The following is a 21,626-nucleotide window of genomic DNA, read 5'->3' on the forward strand; positions in this document are numbered from 1 at the left end:
AAATTTTAAATTAAATTTTGTAAATCAAATAATGTGGTGGTTGATAATTGAATTGTTATTTAAGTGTTGGTTAACGTGCTTATTTCCTATTGGTAACACATCATTTGATTTGCAAATTTGGTTTAAAATTTTGATCTTCGTAACATTATCCGTACGTGATACATTCACAAGTGAATATACTAAACAAACATATACACCAAGTGTCATAATACAAGTGAATATACTATGTGTCGCGACAACCTTTATCAAGAGACACTGAAAGATATATGTCATTTCACTTATATTATGATACTTGATGTACCGATACGTATTTTGGGTACATAAAAAAATCCCCGCCATTGGAGAGTGTTAGTTTTGTTTGACTTGGTAAACAAATACAACCCACCAAATATGAATATATTATGAACATTTTATTATTATTATTATTATTATTATTATTATTATTATTATTATAATTAAAGAATTAAGTACCTGAAACTCCACATTTTAGTGCCATTCCAAATTGATCACATCCTTTTTAAACATTTCAAACAAGTACCTAACATATTGAAAATGTCGCATCTGTTGAGCACTAGTTAAATTTTTGTTAAATTAACTAGGGCTTCCTTTGTCTCCAAAATAATAGAAGGTCATGGAGTATTGAACATTATAGTTTATATTAAAATTTAATGGAATTCAAAAAAATTTATGGCCACCACCAACTAACGGTCACCACATTCCCATCAGGTCATCATCTCCAAACTCAAAGCACAATCACCAACTCCACCCTACAATTCAAGCCGCCAACATAAAAAAGAAGGTTATGGAAGTTGCTAAAATGGTATGGACTGCCATGATGCAGTCACCACCATCTTCACCGCCCACAAAGAAGAACTAGAAGCTTTATGAGCTGAGAATCGGCGATTAAGGAAATCACATGAGTATAAACAAGCTTCTTAAAACCCTATCTAAATTCTTAACCCTATTATTTGTTAGGAGATCGACGTCCTGATGTAATGTCAATCTGGGTCCATTTTTTTATTCAATTTAATACTAGTTTGATCATTGGGTTTCATATTATATAATCTATGTTTGAAATTTAGATTTTGAGGCAACAAATACCAAGGCCATGGCTAAAGGGTAAAAAAAAAATGGCCTGATTTAGACAAAATCCAACTCCAACCAAAGGCTGAGCTAAAAATCAATGGAGCTCACCAGACCAAAACATAGCCAAATGGGCATTAGGCTGGCCAAGTTTGGCTTGATAGCCAGCACCCTTCTCTCTCTTCCTCTCTCGTCCACCCATTATTTTCATCACTATCTCCCATCTCTCCCTGTTTTTCACCCTTCTTCACTTTCTCCATTTTCCACCCTTGTTTCGTTTCTTCCTCCCTTTCTCTCCATCTCTTTCCTCCCGATTTCCCCATCTCTCCATTTCCTCCCGATTTGCCCTTCTCTCCCTTTTCCTCCAACTCCACTACAACTTTTCCCTCTCCAGGCCACCATGGTTGGAGATTTAGTTTATATGTATTTGCATTTAACATTCGTTTGTTTTCTGTCTGAGCATTTTGTGTCTCAGGTTGCTCTGAGCTTGGTCTCAGTCTTTCCTAAGTTTATCTCAGATTTGTTTTCTTTGCCTTGTTCCCCTTCAACCGTCGCTCCTCATTGTAAATCTGCTACTAGCTACCCTTTTAAAGTGCATTTTGCACTATTTGGTAGGATTATGGGAGCGCTCCCAGCGCAAGTAGCTTGCCTACCCTTATTTTCCGTTCATCCATTTGGTTCTTTGGCCCTTCTTCCGGGTGGTGGTGATGGATCTGCGGTGGTGGTGCGGCTGTTTTGGTAGAGGTGGCTATCTAGGTTTTTCAATTTGGTTGCTGCTATGGGCTGTTCACTTTGGGCCCCCTTCTCTTTGAAGTTTTTGTTTATGGAGTTGGGCTTTTACTTGGCTTTTTGGACTCTCTTTTGGGGTTGTCATTATCTTGTATTAGCGCTTTTTCTTTAAATGAAATTTACTTTGTTTGTCCAAAAAAAAAAAAAAAAAAAAACTTATTTCAAGAATATAGATGCAAAAATTCTACGTTTGGGTAATACATATAAGGCCATTAGTAAACTGTAAAAGCTTAGTGTGTATTTATAAATTTAGAATCATTAGAATAAAAAATTAATTTTTTTATTATTTGTTGAAATGCTTGTGATAAATCATTTTAAGTTGTCGTCTGGTGAAAAAAGTTGTCTTTCACATGACACTTAAGCAATAAATTCAAAACTAGTAAATTCAAAGAATAATTAATATAAATAAACTATTGAAGGAGCTATGTTTAGCTCATTCGGTTGAAGATGATATATGAATATGACCTAATACTATTCATTAAAAAATAATTTCTTACAAGGCTATAATTATGGACTGAGCTATGTTTAGCCCCTTCTGTTAGAGATGACCTAATGTGGACCATGGTGGGTTTTGAATATAAAGGTGGGGTGCGTTGGTCATAGTTTGAGCTTGGAGGTGGCGAGGGCTTGATATTTTTCGATCTTCATTTTTGTTTTCTATTGAGCTTGGAAATATATAAATATATATATATATATATATATATATATATATATTAATTTGAGTAATGCTTGATAGACTAAATTTAAAAACTAAATTTGCAAACTAAATGATGTGTCACCAATATGAAATAAGTATGTTAATCAACACTCAAGTAATAATCCAATCATTAACTTCCATGTCATTTAATTTACAAAATTTAATCTACAAATTTAGTCTTCCTAGCATTAGTTTATTAATTTACACCTACTTTCAATGGTTTCGAATAATGTGACTACTAGCTTTTTTTCTTAATTTATGTGCGTTATTTTATTCAAATTTTATTTATCAGTTGTAAAATACTAACTAAACAGTTTAGAGCTCACAAAAACCATGAAGCCAGCAGATACGTTCAACTGCTCAAAAATCGAAAATCAAATCAAATAGTAGAACTACTTCGGTTCAGACTCAGCTCATGTTTGATTAATTTTGTTGAGAGAGAGAGAGAGAGAGAGAGAGAGAGAGATGAGAAGGAAACATATAAAACGTATGAAGAAAAGAAAAGGGGAAGAGAAGAGCAAGGGAAAAGAGACGAGAAGAGAGAGAGAGAAGGGAAGAGGAGAGCGGACTCGTAATATCTACTATTATAAAGCCAAGTCTTTGCTTTGGTGCAACATGCTTCAACAAAAATAATTGGACACAAACGCCTCTGAGAAAAAAGAAAACTCTTTTGTACGATCTACAAAATTACTACACATGTACTTGTGTGAATCATTTATGTGCGAGCTACAAAAAAAACTTAGAGTAAATTAGGCTAAAATCAACTGGAATTTATAATTATGAAAAAGAAGAAAAAGAAACGTCATTAGACGCTCAAACGTTGTGTCATGCTTTTTAATTTAGACGGACATCTCACGTTTCACTTCTATATGAGAGTGTGTCAACAATATGATGAATATTGCGAGTACAATTAATGTAAAAGGAAATCTTCTTGTGTGAATGTGTTAAAGGAGAAGTTAATTTATCTGGACACAGAAAACCGAAGCCTACAAGCAAGGAGATATAATACAAACAGGTGTGAAAATATCACCTTTAAGTTTCGTGAGTGAAGACAAATGAGCTAACTATCTAGGGTTGCCTCCCCTCCAATTTTCCTCCTCTTCTATCCCCTCCTCTTACATTTTTGTTGTATTTCTCTCTTTATAAAGAAGACAACACAAGATGTTGATGTAGCTTAATCGTGGTCATTCAAATAGAAGAGGAGGAAGGGGAGAGAATCCTAGTTCCTTAGAAAATGGCCTCTCTTTTATTGTTATACATTGCATCAAGTTGTGAAAATTATTTGGAAATTTGTTTAAAGCGATAAAAGTTAGAGAATTGAGTCCCGAAGCAAAGATATGACAAAATAATTTAAATAATAAGAGCGATTTTTTACGTGAATATCATCGAAGACTTTGATGATAAAACCCAAGAACTAATAATAAATAGGTGGTTAAGTTAAAATAATATCAATGCTATTTATGGTGGACCATGATAAAGTTTATCAATAAACACATTCAAAATATGTTTTTCACAACGTCAAAATTCTTTCTAGCGAACGATGTGGTTGATATTTTATGGATCAAAGTCCCCATCCACCACCCCCCATGTACGTGACAAAAGCATGTTGGACCCGTCATATAGTTTTGCCCCCATCCACCATGTACGTGATACAGACGCCTCGAGTTCCCAAATGCATCACGTCGTTGTGCCTCTTACAACACATGATGTACCGGTCCAGATACATGGAAAAAAATCTCCTCAAGTGGACAGGACTAGGTACGCTGTATTATTTGCTTCACTGCCGTGTGTATAAATTATCCCTCAGCCATAACGCAAGCATTTGGAAATATATATTAATTGACACCTACTTTCAATTGTTACGAAAATTTATCTTAATCTATATGCGTTATTTTATTTTATTTTTTATTTATCAGTTGTAAATCTAAAATATTAACTAAACAATTTAGAGCTCACAAAGAGCATGAAGTCAGCAGATTTATTCAAATCCCTATAAACATGCTTAAACACTAACTAATTACAGGAGAGAACGGTTTGGTTCGATTTGGTTCATCCCAAAAAATCACAAATAAAATTAAATAGTATAACTAGTTCGGTTCAGATTTAGCTCAGTTTGATCAGTTTTGTTCGATTTGGGGAAGAGATGAAAATGGAACACTTAATATGTAAGAAAAAAAGAAAAGGGGAAGTGAATAGCAAGGGAAAAGAGACAAAAGATGCAAACGAGAAGAGAGAAAGAAGGGTAGAGGAGAGCGGGATCATAATCTTTACTATTATAAAGCCAAGCCTCTACTTCAACAAAAAGATGCCTCTGAAAAAAAAAAAGAAAAAAAAAAAAAAAAGAAAAGAACAACCTCTATTTCCGAGCTACGTGCAAATTACTCCAAATGTCCTTGTGTGAACTGTTTATGTGCGAGCTACAAAATATTTACGGTAAATTAGGCTAAAATCAAATATTGAGTTTTATACTCACACAAAAAGAGAAAAAAAAAAACGTCATTTAGACACTCGAAGTTAGCGTCACACTCTTTAGTTTAGACAATGTGTCTCACATTTCATTTTATTTGAGAGTGTCAACAATATGGTCAATTTGTAAATACAATTATCGCAAAAGGAAATCCCCTTGTGTGACTGTGTCAACAGAGAAGTTTATCATTGTTACGCTGTATTCTAAAGCTAGAAAGAGAGAAAAATGAAGAACCTACACAAATGAACATACAAAAGAAGAAAAGCTTAATGATGAACCTTTTGAATCTCTTGTTGTGTTCAGTGAAAACCGAATTCTTGTGCGTCGTTGATTAAACCTTAAAATACAAGAAGTCTCATGTTTTTGTGAGGTTGGTTGGACCACAGGCGCAATACGTCATTGTCTATTGGTCCCTTGTAAATTGATATAGATTTCATATATTTGGTTGTGAAAGTTATTTGAGAACTTGTTATATGAGAAACACGTTCAAAATGCTCCTCATGAGAGAAGTCTGGGCCAAGGCCATTGGATTATCTATGGCTTAGTTTTTCCTCAAAGGCCATTGATGGTCAGCAAGCATTGAGCTATGGCCACTGATGAACCACATACTCCATCTCAGCGGAGTACAACAGTGTAATTGTTGTTATTATGCAGAAAGTCAGAGTTGTTATGCTGAAAAATATTAGTATTGTATATTTATTTTATTGTTTAGGATTTTTGTGATTTTAGAATTTAGTTCTAGCTCGTTTTAGATTTTTGGTTTTTTAGGACAAACAATAGATTTGTTAGATTAGAAAACCGATGGGGTTCAAACTCATACTGTGGTGCAAGGGCAACTCTCTTCTTCACCACTGTCGCAGAAGGCCACTTGGTAGATTAGGGTTTCGTTTCCATGCCTTCTAGAATTAGAGTTAGTTTCTCTATAAATAAGATGTATTGTTATTTAGTTTAAAGTAAGTCAGTCACAATGTAGTCATCCGATTTGTAGTCATCATGACTTTCAGTCAATAAAATTATATTGGGTAAATTACACTTTACCACCTCAGGTTTGAGGTCTATTACAACCTCATGCAACATCTTCAAAATATTTCACTTTCATACCTCAAGTACTATTTTATTTCAATATAATACATCTGTTACATTTTCCATCCATTGATCTGTTAATAGCTGATGTGGCTGCCACATTTGTGCCACATGTCTGCCAAATTTGTGCCACGTGACAAAAAAAAAAATTTATCTGTAAAAAAAAAAAAAAAAGAAACCTTAATCCCCAAAACCCCACCCTCACCTCCCTGCAACCCCCGTCTCTTCCCAACTTCATGTCCTTCTTTCTCCATCACCACCACCCATCTCATACAACCACCATGTCAATCATCCCCTCCCACTGCAGCAACCACCTCCATCTCCTTCATCCTCACAACCAAACATTCATCATCGCCGACTTTGATAGCATGGCCTGGTTAACTGGTGGAGGGACTCGAACTCTGTGAGAAGATCATCACCGGATTCAGAGGTTTTGGGTTGTTCGGCGCATTTGGGCCATTGACTGGTTGTCGAGGTCCAGATTTAGGGATTGCTCGAGGTGGGGTGCATTGGGGGGGGGGGGGTTGCAGGGGAGGTGGGTGCAGGGTGAGATGGGGGGGGGGGTTTGGGTTGTGAGGAAAGGGTTGGGAAAGATGATAAGTAGCGGAGATAAGGAAGGGTGGGTGCGAGTTGCAAAGGAGAGAATAGTGGGTGGGGTAGCAGATCTGAGAGAAGGGAGAAAATGGGTGGGGGTGAAAAGGAGAAAAGGCTCAGGGAAGGTGGGGGTGGGGGTAGGGTGGTGGGATGATGGTCGGGGGGAATAGGTTTCTGGGTTTTCAATTTTTTTTTTAAATAATTATAAATAGGGTAAATTATTATAATATTTTTAATACATAATTTTTATTTTTTTTTGCCACGTGCCACAATCTAGCAGCCACATGGCACAAATGTGGCAGTCACGTCAACTCTTAACGGATCAATGGATGGAAAATGTAACGGATGTATTATATTGAAATAAAATAGTACTTGAGGTATGAAAATGAAATGTTTTGAAGATGTTGTATGAGATTGCAATAGATCTCAAACCTGAGGTGGTAAAATATAATTTTGTAGTCAGTTTCTTCTTCGGTTTGTTAGTCAGTTTTTTATTCATTGTATATTCATAATGCGTATTATGATTTTCAACTTATTTAATATGTGGCAAGTTGAACTGTGGCCTTTTCCCCATATTCTACGGTGCCATCAAATGTCTACAAGTTTCTTAGTGGATGATACGGTTGGCATTTCATGCACCTATGCTAAAGAGTGTTAATAAATAGTTGTATGTGTAATAACATGAATAAATTGGCATGCGATGATCAGGCCAAAAAATTACTGAGCATGTACTTGTTTGAATATGTTCGAGCTACAAAATATTTGAAGTAAATCAGGCTAAAATTAATTATTGGAATTTTTAATTATAAAAAGAATACATAATGTTATTTAGAAACATAAAACTGGATGATTTTGTATAAAATCAATAAAAATTTACAAAATATATCAACAATATTTATGTTAATTATAAATAGGTCAATCATATATTGTGATACTTAAATCCATTTAAGATAAACAAAAATTACAAAATATGTCGTTACAATTGGCACTCACTTCAATTGACTCCCATTTTCTCATTTTTTTTTTATCACAAATGGTCCATGAAATTTGACTCCCTCCATCAATGTAGTCCCTAAAAATGGGTGTTGAAAATCAGTATGATCCTCCATGATAAATTTGTCAAAATTTATGTTATGTGCTGATGTAGCATATTATTCGTAATTTGTAAATCATTCTAAAATTAACTATTTGGAATTTGTAAATTAAAAAATATATACCTATTGCTAGAAACACAAAATTAATCACATTATTGACACCCTATTCATTCTTCCACTTCATCCATCCAGCTTTTATTTTATGGTTGAGATCTTCATCTAATGATACGTTATTTTTGCAAAAAATATCCAAAATAACGAAAATGCTCACTCTTTGATTCTTCCTAATCTCTAATCTTCACCCTTATCTCGTCTGGGCCCCCATTTCACCGAACTTGCACATCATATACTCTATGTTTGACCTACTTAGGTGAAGACATTTAGATTTCAACACTTCCCACCAAAGGTTAAGCTTCAAATTTACTGCCTCCTACGTTTCATCTATCAGCACTATATCATATGTGAAAAGTGTACACAAGGGATATCACTTTAATATGTCCCGTTAACTAGTCAATTGCCAACGCAAAGGTAAGGACTTAAAGTTGAGCCTTAGTGTAGCACTATGGTATGGGAAAGCTTTCAGTTTGTCCTCCATGAGTTCTTACTGCAATCATTACTCTATCATACATATCCTTTATTGTTTTGCTGTATGCTACTCATACATTTTTCTTCTCTAGAATCCTACAAAGAATTTCTCTTGGGACCCTATCATACGCTTTTCCTAAATCTATAAAGATCATGTACAAATCTTTTTTCATATTTCTATATTATTCCATCGATCTTCATAAGAGATAGATTGCCTCCATTGACGAGCGCCTTGGCATGAACCCGAATTGATTCTCTAAGGCCTGTGTCTTTTGTCTCGGTCTATGCTTAATTACCCTCTCCTAGAGCTTCATTGTGTGACTCATTAACATAATACCTCTATAGTTCATGCAATTTTAAATGTCACCCTTATTCTTGAAGATCGACACCAAAGTGCTTTCTTGCCACTTATTGGGCATCTCCTTCATTTTTAAAATCTTATTGAAAGGGTTTGTGAGCCATGTTATACCTGTATCTCCCAAGACCTTCCACACTTCGATCGGTATACCATCTGGACCCACTACTTTTCTGTGCTTCATTTTTTCAAAGTTACAACCACTTCCTCTTTCCTAATTCGGCTGTAAAAGAAGTAATTCTACACTCTTTCAAGTCACTCAACTCACCCAAAAAAGTACTCATGTCATGTTCTTCGTTGAAAAGATTATGAAAATAAGCTATCCATCTGTCTTTAACCACGTTCTCCATACCCAGAACATTTCCATTCTCATCCTTGATGCACCTTACTTGGTTAAAGTCTTGTCTTCCTTTCCCTTGTTCTGGCCAGTTTATAGATTTTAAACTCTCCTTCTTTGGTATCTAATTGCTTACACATATTGTCAAAAGTCACTAGCTTCTATTCGCTCATGGCTTTCATTACTTCATTCTTTTCTATCTTATACCTTTCATAGTTCTTATTGGTTCTATCTAACTCTCCTTCATTGGTTCTATCCTTATAGAATTTTTAGTCAATGAGAACTATATTATATCGTATATAGTTGGGCTTTGCGTTTCTCTTTTTAGCTTCATTTCTGATAGGATACTAGAAATGGTTGAACAAATTAGTGTATATGAGTATGATTTTACTAGCTCAAAGGACCCTTGTTAGATGTTTGACACTTGTCACGAGATTAGAAAGATTAGTGAGGTGGTTATTGTTGTAAAAGCTTAGCTTGTAAGTCTGAGGGGGATATATATATTAGACTAATTGTGCAAACAGGTGGTTGGAGAAAAACTATATTGTTGTGAATGAATACAAATACAGTTTCCATGTCATGCGTTGAAGGTTAGAACAAGGTTCTTATTATTGGTATCAGCCAAATATGATCCCACGTTTCCCTTGCGTATGCTGAGAGCAACCACTCGTGCCACAAAGATAGATGCTTGCGTCACTGCCCTCGAAGCTTCGAACTCCAGAATTGAAGAATTAGCCCAGAATCTCGCAGCCCAAATGACCAAATTCATGGCATCGATCAATACTTGTCTCTCGTTGGTCGAATCTTGTTCTATTTTTATGGAAGGACATGACCGTGATCGTGTTGATCATATGGGTCCGTCAGAATTGGGGAGCAATCCCATTGATTCGGAAGAAATCTTCAGTGATCAGAATCTTGATCCCAATCTTCCATTCCAGCATCCAGATCATCGATTTCGCCATCAAGATTCTCAATTTCAGTTTCATCAACCACCGATCAAGCTTAACTTTCTAAGATTTGTTGACGGAGACGATCCCTTAGCATGAGTTTATAAGGTGGAGCATTTCTTTGACTATTTTTCGGTCACCAACGATCGTAAGGTTCAATTGGCGTCCTTTCATTTGGACCATGAAGCTCTTCAATGGTTTCAATGGCGGAATTGTCTCAAGAATTTTCCCCATTAGCCTGATTTTGTTAAGATTTTCTGTCGTGAGTTTGGTCCTTCAGAATTTAAGGATTTCTCTGAAGCTTTGGTCCAATTGAAACAAACTGGATTGGTTAAAGATTATATAACAGAGTTCAGACGTTTGGCTAATTGGACCTATAAGATTGCTTCATCGATGCTTAAGAGTTATTTCATTGGGGGATAGAAGTCGGAGCTCCGTCACGATGTGAAGCTTCTGCGACCATTGGATGTTTACGAGGCTTAAGTTATTACCTTACAAGTCGATGCCAAACTTGCAAATTCTAAGGTCCGACCCTTATCTAAAAACCCAAATTTTTCTTGGCACAATTCGATAGGCAATAAGGCTACACCAATCCATACAGATTCAGGTAGCAAGGTAATGTTAAGAAGATGATATTTGAGGAAATTAGGGAACGTCGGAAAAATGGTCTCTACGATTATTGTCCTACAAAATGGTTTAAAGGCCATGTTTACCAAAACTAGCAACATTTGTTACTTGATTTGTCTGATCGATGTGACAAGATCTTTGATGTTGATACTGTGTTAGAAGGAGATGATGAATTGTTGAATGCTCGCATTACTGCTTGTGCTATGTATGGGGTCTCCGCTCCTGATAGTATTCCGACTATGAAAGTCCTCAGGTCTATTAAGCATTGTTCTGCAGTGATTCTTTTCGATTCGGGAAGCTCTCACAATTTCATAAACTTTGCCTTGGCAAAGAAATTGGGATGGAAAATAGATCCACTTAAGAAATTTGATGTCATGATCACTAATGGGGGTACTGTTTCAAGTCTAGGGTATTGTTCTCACGTCAAACTACATATCCAAGATTATGAATATATCTCGGATTTATATGTGTTGCAACTGGGTGGCTGTGATGTTGTTCTGGGAGCTCAATGGTTGAGAACCTTAGGACTCATTCTATGGGATTTTGAGAAGTTAAAAATGGAGTTTTCATTGGGCCAACATAATTATTGCTTATATAGTTCTCCTCCTCTTGCACCAAGGTCAGTAACAACTTGTTAAGTGGAAAGACTGCTGAATCAGAGGTCTTTTAGAGAAGTTTTTATTTCTTATAGATTCGGATACTGAAGTGACCACAGTGGGAGATTTATCTAGCACTCAACAAGCTGCATTGGATGCATTATTGTCTCAATTTGAATCACCCTTCCAGTCACCCACCACTTTACCGCCATCACGATCTCATGACCATAAGATTCCACTTTTGGAAGGAAGTAACCCACTTAGTGCAAGACTTTATAGATACAATCCTATGCAAAAGTCCGAGATTGAGAAATGTGTTTAGGAGTTATTAGATTATGGTTTCATTCGAGCTAGTAATAGTCCTTTTTCTTCCCCTGTTTTGTTGGTTAGGAAGAAGGATAATGGTTGGAGGATGTGTATGGACTATCGAGCTTTGAATTTGCTAACTATCAAGGATAAATATCCTATTCCCTTAATTGATGAATTGTTGGATGAACTATTTGAAGCTCAGTTATTCTCCAAGCTTGATTTAAGTGCCGATTATCATCAAAATCGAGTTCACCCGGCAAATATTGAAAAAAAGCCTTCAGAACACATAATGGACATTATGAGTTCCTCGTGATGCCGTTTGGACTCACAAATGCTCTAGCAACCTTCCAGAGTTTAATGAATGAGCTATTTAGACCTTTTTTGTGCTAATTTGTTATGGTATTTTTTTATGATATTTTGGTTTACAGTTCTAATTGGGAAGACCATATGTTACATTTCACTACAGTTTTTCAAGTACTGCAGCATCATAAGTTGTTTGTTAAGAAATCCAAATGTGATTTTGGTAAATCACAGATCAAGTACTTGGGGCATGTGGTATCACGGAAGGGAGTTGCAGCAGACCCTTCAAAACTCTAAGTCATTCAAGATTAGCCCTTACCTACTTCAATTAAAGCTTTGAGGGGATTTTTGGGTTTGACCGGGTATTACCGGAAGTTTATACCAGGTTATGGAATGATGTGTGGCCCATTAACTTCCTTGACTAAAAAGGATGCCTTCCACTGGAATTCCGAGGCAATAGCGGCTTTCAATAAGCATAAAGAGGCGATGTTATCTCCCACAATTCTAGTTCTTCCAAATTTTTCCAAGCCCTTTGTTATTGACACAGATGCCTCGAACACTGGTATTAGGGCTATTTTACAACAAGAAGGCATACCTATAACCTTTACAAGTAAAGCTCTTGGTCTCCGAGCCCAAGCTATGTCTGCATTTGAAAGGGAAATGCTTGCAGTGGTTCATGCCATTAAAATGTGGCAAACTTATCTTCAGGGTAACCATTTTATTATTAGAACAAACCATCATAGTCTGAGGTATTTTTTGCAAAACTGAGCCCATATTCTGTTTCAACAAAAGTGGATTTCTAAACTGTTGGGCTTTAATTATAAGATGCAATTCCTACAGGGAACTGAAAATCAAGCTGCTGATGCATTGTCAAGGTTGTATTCTGAGGCTCAATTATTTGCCATATCTTACCCTTACATGGGCTAGTTAGATGACTTGCGTAGGCAAATGGAACAGGATCCTTGGATTACTTCCAAAATCAAGGATTTCTGGGTTCTTCTTGATGGCGCGATTATGTCTGCTTCTAAATATCATTATGATAATGGGTTTCTCAAGCATAAAGGCATAATTGTGTTGAGTCCTACTACTTTTTGAAGGGACAAAATATTTCACGAACATTATAACACCCCAATGGCTGGCCACTCAGGTTTTTTGAAAACTTATAAGAGGATTTCTCGTTCTTTCTATTGGAAATGTATGAAAACTGATTTCGAAGATTGGTTGTTCCTCAGACCTATTTGGATGGATATATCCATGGATTTTATTGTCAGCTTGCCCCTTTGCAAAGGGAAGATTATCATCTTCATGGTGGTGGATCGGTTATCAAAATATGCACATTTTGTAGCCATGTCTCATCCTTACACAGCTTATTCGGTTGCCCAGATTTTTGCGGATAATATTTTCAAGTTACATGGTATGCCAACTACAATTGTTAGTGATCGAGACCCGGTATTTCTCAGCACTTTTTGGAAGGAATTCTTCACCCTACAAGGATCCAAATTGTGTTTAACGTATGGTTACCATCCGCAATTTGATGGACAAACTGAGGTTGTCAATAGGTGTCTGGAAACTTACTTCCACTGCTTTTGCAGTTTTCAACCTAAAAAGTGGCTTCAATGGTTATCATAGGCTGAATAAAGTTAGGATACTTCATATCATTCTTCTTCGAAACTCACACCATATGAAATTGTTTACGGCCAACCTTCTCTTGCTGTTCCACTGTATGAATCTGGTACCACCAAGCTTGATATGGTGGATCGATGTTTACAAACCAGATCACATATCTTATCTCAGCTCAAGACCAATTTAGAGGCTCCTCAGGTTCGAATGAGGTACCAAGCTGATAAGCATCGTACCGAGCGCACTTTTGAAATATGTGACATGGTTTATCTGAGACCTGTTCCTTACCATTATCAATCACTGGCTCATCGTCCATTTCACAAGCTGTAACCAAAGTTTTATGGGCCACTCCAGGTGTTAGAAAAGATTGGCCTAGTTGCTTACAAAATCAAACTTCCAGCTCATTCCAAATTGCATCCTATTTTCCATGTGTCTTGCTTGAAGAAGCAATTAGGTGTTGGTGTGATTCCTACAACTTTACTTCCTGATGTGACTGATGATGGCCTATTGCAAGCATCCCCATTAGCTATTCTTCAACATCGTGTAGTCACCAAGGGAAACTCTCACGTTCCTGAAGTTCTTGTTCAATGGCAACATCATTGCAAGGAAGATGCGACTTAGGAGGACTATGAAGAATTAAAGCGTCGATTTCCCAGTTCCCAACCTTAAGGACAAGGTCTGTTTCTATAGGCGGGGTAATGATGGGATACCAGAAATGGTTGAACAAATTAGTGTGTAGGAGTATGATTTTACTAGCTCAAAGGACCCTTGTTAGATGTTTGACACTTGTCACGAGATTAGAAAGATTAGTGAGGTGGTTATTGTTGTAAAAGCTTAGCTTGTAAGACTTAAGTCTTAGGGGGATATATATATATATATATATATATATATATATATATATATATATATATATATATATATATATCAAACTAATTGTGCAAGCAGGTGGTTGGAGAACAACTATATTGTTGTGAATGAATACAAATACAATTTCCATGTCATGCGTTTCTGAAAGGTGCCTTTGTAAGGCCTTAGGTGTAGGCCTTGAGGCTCGCAATCAAAACTAACTAAGTGCTAGGCGTGCCACTGCTACCTTAGTATAGCAGATGTAGAACAAGATTGTGCTTAGTCGATTACTTGTGCCCCAAGTTACTCGAATTTCTTGTTATCAAAGGATTGTTTTGGATGGGTTAAATCCACATTAAGTTCTTTTTCTTGCCTTGTGACCAAGGACTTTCAGTTCATAGTCTTGTATATTCGAATGAAGGGAGTCCAGATCTCTTAAGTCATTTGTTTGGTTCTTGATTGATTTTAAATGAAAGCATATCCGTTAAGTTGACCAGATCCAGATACAAATAAGACTTTTAAAGTAGGAAAACAGGCAGAAATGACTTGAATACATGCTAGAGAATACTTTAAGCAGTAGATCTATTATCTTAGAAAACACACAAAGAACTTCAAGCAAGATTTCACCTTGTCAAGCAAGGTTGAACTTCTTACAATCACTTATCTTTGAGTTTACAGAGGTTTCTATGCTAAAAAGGGATGGATGGTAAACTAGTTTACACAAGAGAATCGATACTACGCCACTAAGGGTGATAGCATAGCTTCTAAACAAGACAAAATATAGCTTTTGTAAGGCAGGTATCCTAAAAAGGACTGAGATCTGGGTTGATTACAACTTTTTGGATGCAAATTTGGCTTGAGAGTAGAGTTTGTATGTTTGTTTGATTGGTTGAGTGTCTTTGTCTATGGGGCATCTTCCTCCTTTTATAGGCATATTAGCCCGACTGCAGTGACTTTGCTCTTTGCCCGAAAGCACTTGGAGGGTAGTGAGTCATCAGCTTTTACTTGTATTGCCACTAAAAAGTGCTTTTTGGCTGATTGTGAGTTAGTCTCCATCATTTGACATTTAAATCATAGGCACATAGCCTATGCATTAATGGGAAGGCGCCAATTTATCTTTGGGCTTGATGTTTGGGCCTCGGGCAAGTCTCCCTTTAATTGGTATCTCTGGGCTTCCACACACTTGCAGCACAAGGTTCAAATATTAACCCAAACAGGTACAAATTTTTTTTTTTGCACATTGAGCATTAGTAATTACTGAAAATTGAATGGTTTGAACGATGTGCACATGAATCTTTGCAGTTACACCAGTACCAGAACTCAATTAGTGTCTTTCTGATGAAGACCGAATATATAGTTCGGTGAGCACGGACTGGTACTTTTGGATTTTGTTGGCCGGTTTGAATGCAGAAAGTACCGTGTATCCTTAAACAAAAGTATCCAATCGGGGATGGACGTAAACCCATAAGCTATCAAGGGTAGGGATAATCGTCCAGGTCTTATTGTGAAACAAAAAAGCCTGCCTCGGCGGGGTGGTGGGTCGGCTCCTCTGTTGTTGCCAGGGAGCTCTTAGAGCGGAGACCTTAAGATAAATTGCTAAAACAGACGGGAGGGGAGGATCGACCCATTCAATATAATTCCTAAGAAAAACTGTTGACAGCATGTGTTGACATTTATTTTGCTCCCTTTAAATTTTCCGGAGACTGATTGGATTGGATGTATATTTTCTAGAGACGCATTGTGTTTGTTCATGTAGAGTAGCTAACATGATTGTGGCCAGCTTTTTCTTTTGAAAATTGGACCTCTATAGATAACATGCGTAGTAGCTTCAGTAGGGTGCTTTGTGAAATGAAACAATACTTGGGTGCATTTCGGTTGCATCACCTTAGCTCCACCCTAGTTGTTATATGAAGTCATATAACAGCTGCTATGGTAATTAGGAAAAGAGGGATGCTAGCGACCTGATGCAGGCCATGGACCAAGATCATTATTGCATAAAATTAGTGGCAGCTATGGCATCAAGGGATTAGAATGATATGAAAAAATATATGCATTTTTAGAGCTATAATGCATGTATCTTGCTTTAAATTTGTGGCTTATTATATTTCTATTATTAACTGAAATCTTTTACTTTTCTAGGAGTTTTAATGTCCTATTTTATGAATACTGAATCCTTACATTGTCATCCGTAATCCATTCGCAGAATTTTATTCAAGAAAATCGCATAAAAATAAAGATAACCAGAAAGATCTGATCGCACTCTTGCATTGCAGTAATATATCATGCACGATGATCTGCTTATTAATATATATAAGATAAATTATTAGGCCGTTGAACCGTTGATCATGATCGATCAGCCCTTTCTAATCTTTGACTTGAGAAGTCGTTCTAGCCCTGGACTTATATTAAGGGCTATTTGTAGTACCTCCGGTGATAATGCTCCCAATGCTGATGTCTTTCCAGCTAAGTCTTCTAGGACAGGCCTGTAAAAATAATACCAATTATGTTATCCCAAAATTAATACACGCACACACATATATATACACACAGTGTTTCGTACAGCAATATTTCAGTCTCCAAATAATTTCATCAAGAAAGGAAAAAAAAAATTACCGAAATTGAAGTAGTATTGTTGTGTCATTTCAATATTATTCATTCTTACTGAAACTAAAGTATTTTGCACAACAATAATGGTCAGCAATAAAACTATTTATAGATACAACACTGACATACTTTTTAATAGACTGAAATTCTTTTCTTCTATTCTCATCCATTTTCCTCCTCTCCTTTCACATATTAGTTTTTGTCTTATTGTCACTAGCTATAAAACAATCAATATAATATAAGATGTTGACGTGGCTTAATCGTAACCGTTCAAGTAGAAGAGGAGGAAAGGAGACAGAGAAGAGATTAGGAGGCGAGAGAATTCTCCATCCTTTTTAATACAAATGGATTATACTATTATACGTGAGATCTATAGATTACGTTAATATGCGCATCAATTTTTTTGTGTGTCCAAATGAAATCATTTGTACTTCGTTATGGAAATGAATTCATTTAATAAATAGCCAAAAAAAAGTACTATTGGAACTATAGTGGTGTTGTGACAGCTCAATGTGCTTACTTAGAACTGGTCATGACAGTGAAACACTCCAACCCATTTTGTCCTGCAAGTTTAGCAACCATGAAGAACGTTGGTACCACAAGCAGTTGGCCGGCAGTTACCTCTGCGTCCAACAAACGTTGACCGTTAACACCCACAACCTGTATCCGGCCACTCCCTCGAGCAACATAAATCACCTGGACTGTGGAATCAGGTGCGTAAATTGGAGAGCTAATTGCGTCGGCCTCGAGTTTCGTGAGGTTCGCACTTAACCCAGCTTGTTTAAGAAGAGGGAATTCCTTCTCAGTCAATGTGGCTGTAGTTTTACTACTAGTGATGTTGTGAACATGTGTGTGGGTGAGCTTCTGATTGGGAAGGGGCATTTTGGTCTTTTCATCTTGACCTAGCTTGATGATCAAAACCCCAGTCTGGCTTTCGGTGATGTCATCAGCTTCGTCCTCGGTGATGTTGAAGGACTTGCTGACAAATTCAGTTGAGAAACCTGCAAGTAGACTTAGGGTTCCGGCAATCAAAAAATACGTAAATTGGCCGGGAATGTGAGCTCCGGCAGTTTCACCCAAGAAAACAACAACAAGCTCCTCAGAGCGATCTCCATTGTTGAACCACCATGAGACTGCTCCAACTGGTACTGGTATCACATCTCCTTTCTTAACCTTAACCACCACCTCCTCTGATGTGTTAGGAAATACCATTCCTACTAATCCATCATCACCTGCATCACCATTAGAGCTAATTAAGATCTTCAACTATAATATAAGCATTATAGTCTAGCAAGTTAAGTATGACTTTTGTTTTCGATCGTATAGCTAGTTATATAATAAGGGCATTGATGAACAAATAACAAACTTTTGTTTTCCATCTTTCTTAATTACAAAAAATAAAAATAAAAAATAATTAAAATAGGCAAATATGTAGGTGAGGAGATTTTTTAGTGTACTAGAAATACGAGACAGAACACTAAATGTTATTTTGTAATTGGATGGACACTTGAATAAAAAAACTTTCCAATGACAATGATATTCTCTCGTGTTCTAGACGTAATAAAAAAAAAAATCTCTCATACGTGAACATGATATTTATTAATGCATTTATTTATATATGTATTTGCAGGCTGTAGTTAATTAGTTATTACTTACCTTGAAGAACATATCCCAGTTTGGAGGAATCTGAATAGTGAGGAAGTGCAAACCCATGAGGTTGAAGAACAAGCTTGCCTGCACCAACCTTGGCCTCAGCAAGCACCGGAGCATCTGAACTCGACCAAATGTAATATGCTCCTCCGTCTCCTTCAAACAACTTTTGAGCTGACTCGGGTGTTAAGTCCATCCCATCCATTGATTAAATTATTCCTTAAAAAAACCATCCAAAAAGCCAAATCAATATCGGTTTTTATTAATTAGCTTTTACGACAAGACAATTTTTTTTTTTTAACCAATCCAATCTACAAGAAGAGAGATTTCAAATTATCGTCTAATCAAGGTCTAAAATATCGATGATATCGGAAATATCGGTAGTCCAAAAATACAGAAATTTTGATGGAAATATTGAGATATTATCGATATCGATAAAAATTGAATAAAAACCACGGAAACTGTAAGAAAAACTTGGAAATTTTTATTGAAACTTTGCAGGATGTTTATTTAGGCAATTATCTATTAGTTTATCACAAAAAATTTGAAGGAAATGCATTGCATGATGGATTTAACTGATTTAAGTTGATTATATAACGAGCTAGCAAACATTGTGAGTGTAGAAAATATGTAGTAATTAATGAAAGAAGTTTAAACACACCATAATCATTTATATATAATGAATTAGTACAATATTTTACACTTTATACATTGCATGGTAAGATACATGAGTGACTTAGTACCACATAGAGTTCCTATGAGGTTCAAAATTTTCACTATCTTCATCATCTCTATGTGTCAAAAGTAGATACTTGAAAAGAAATTGTCAAAGATTCATTGTCATGTGCAAATTTGTTTCTTGCAAAAAGAATTCAAAACAAAACCATATATATAAATATTTTAGCATATTTTCATAAAAACATAAGTGATATGGTGATCAAGGTGTTGAAGGAGTAAATGGGAGGGGTTCGAATCCTTCTATGCGCAAGATTGAGATTTTTCAACATTTTTCGAGTATTTTTGGGCTATATATCGATATTTTAGACCTTGCGTCTAACTAGTCTAACTTACATATGCATAACTTAAACAAGAAAAACAAGATCCCTCAACAGAGGCGAAGAGCCAAGGAAACGTTAGTATAATAAAGCATCTGGATCACAGAAAACCAAAGACTACAAACAAAGCGATACAATTAAGCAAGACAATGTCACCTTCTAGTTTCGTGAGTGAAGATAGATGAGCCAACTATCGAGAACTTTTCAGCAAATTGAACCTATGACTATGGATATATGAAGGAAGTCTGGAGTCCACAACATGTACATATGCATATATATATATATATATATATATATATATATATAAATAGTAAATGGGCACGTGTGCAATTTTCAAAAGATTGTGTGAAGACATTCGATTAGGCTATCACATCAAGCCCTAGGTGCATGCAATCTCTTACGTGGCTAATTATTATCAAAGCCCAAAGTCATATCTCTGATATGGAAGTGAGTGGTACAGTTTAAATTGGCTTGGAATTCATGGACATGTTGGAGTGATTGTGGTTGCGTCTAACTAGTCTAACTTAACATTCGAATAGGCTATCACATCAAGCCCTAGGTGCATGCAATCTCTTACGTGGCTAATTATTATCAAAGTCCAAAGTCAAATTGACTTGGAATTCATGAACATGTTGGAGTGATTGTGGTTGCGTCTAACTAGTCTAACTTAACATTCGAATAGGCTATCACATCAAGCCCTAGGTGCATGCAATCTCTTACGTGGCTAATTATTATCAAAGTCCAAAGTCAAATTGACTTGGAATTCATGAACATGTTGGAGTGATTGTGGTTGCGTCTAACTAGTCTAACTTAACATTCGAATAGGCTATCACATCAAGCTCTAGGTGCATGCAATCTCTTACGTGGCTAATTATTATCAAAGTCCAAAGTCAAATTGGCTTGGAATTTATGGACATGTTGGAGTGATTGTGGTTGCGTCTAACTAGTCTAACTTAACATTCGAATAGGCTATCACATCAAGCCCTAGGTGCATGCAATCTCTTACGTGGCTAATTATTATCAAAGCCCAAAGTCATATCTCTGATATGGAAGTGAGTGGTACAGTTTAAATTGGCTTGGAATTCATGGACATGTTGGAGTGATTGTGGTTGTAGCACGTGGCTTTATCTTTAGATATTAAGACACGTGGAAATATGAATTGAATAATCAGTTAATAATTTATTAATAATGCATTTAACTCTTCACCCCATCAACTTCGTCTGTTGTCTTCTCTCTCCTCCCACAAGAAAATTCATTGAAGCAAAGCTCTAGATTTTCATTGAACAAAAGCTCCAGACCTTCAAGGTTGCTGCAAATCTACAACTTTCAATCCTTCCACTATTTTTCAACTGCAAAAAAAATCTGAAAACTGTTTCAATATTCCAAACCTTCAAGATTGCTACACATCCAAAAATACAATTTTTCATCCTTTTCACTAATCTGAAAAGAATCTGAAAAGTGTTTCAATTTTCATCTTTTAATTTCTTGTTTTCATCGTTTCGTGTTCCTCTTTCTAAACTATCGCCGAGGGGAACCGAGAAGAGTTTGACGAAAGTGAGCGAAGAGTAAAAGAAAAAAAAAGTTTTAGTCCTCACCGTCGGTTCTATGGTGAACAGTCGGGATTAAATGGTCCAGAGGGTCCATATGAAATTGGTCCGGAGAGGATCTAATTGTTAGAATTGTTTAAAACACTAGCCGTTATCTGATAAAGATTTACAGCTAGGGTTCCTAGTTTTTAGGGTTGTTTTATCTTTTAGAAACAATAATCCCTACACTTAAGGGACGTGTTGCATGTTTTCTGTTTTGACGTAGTCTCCACCACGATCGTAGGTCCGGTGATCGTGGGAAGTAGTTGTTTCTTTTCATGTTCAAATGTAAAGGTTATTTAATAGCCATGCAGATCGTTTTGCTTAATAAGAATTCTCCCGATTTTGTTTTGTAAGCTCTCGAACTTTGCATTACAGCAGTTCTTTGCAAGTTTCTGGTTC

At 36.3% G+C, this 21,626-nt stretch overlaps 1 protein-coding gene across 1 annotated transcript; it reads right to left on the bottom strand.

Moving 5' to 3' along the window:
• Positions 1-16,508: 16,508 nt before the first annotated feature.
• LOC137718638 (11S globulin seed storage protein 2) lies at positions 16,509-19,949 on the bottom strand. The gene is made up of 4 exons (XM_068458188.2): positions 19,795-19,949; positions 18,590-18,802; positions 17,454-18,165; positions 16,509-16,812 (listed from the first exon to the last, which is right to left on the bottom strand). The coding sequence occupies exons 2-4, from the start codon at positions 18,786-18,788 to the stop codon at positions 16,683-16,685; spliced, it is 1,041 nt and encodes a 346-aa protein (XP_068314289.2). The 5' UTR covers positions 18,789-18,802; positions 19,795-19,949; the 3' UTR covers positions 16,509-16,682.
• Positions 19,950-21,626: the final 1,677 nt, after the last annotated feature.

This window comes from Pyrus communis, chromosome 8 (assembly GCF_041283825.1).
Source record: "Pyrus communis isolate YQ-2024b chromosome 8, ASM4128382v1, whole genome shotgun sequence".
NCBI lineage: Eukaryota > Viridiplantae > Streptophyta > Magnoliopsida > Rosales > Rosaceae > Pyrus > Pyrus communis.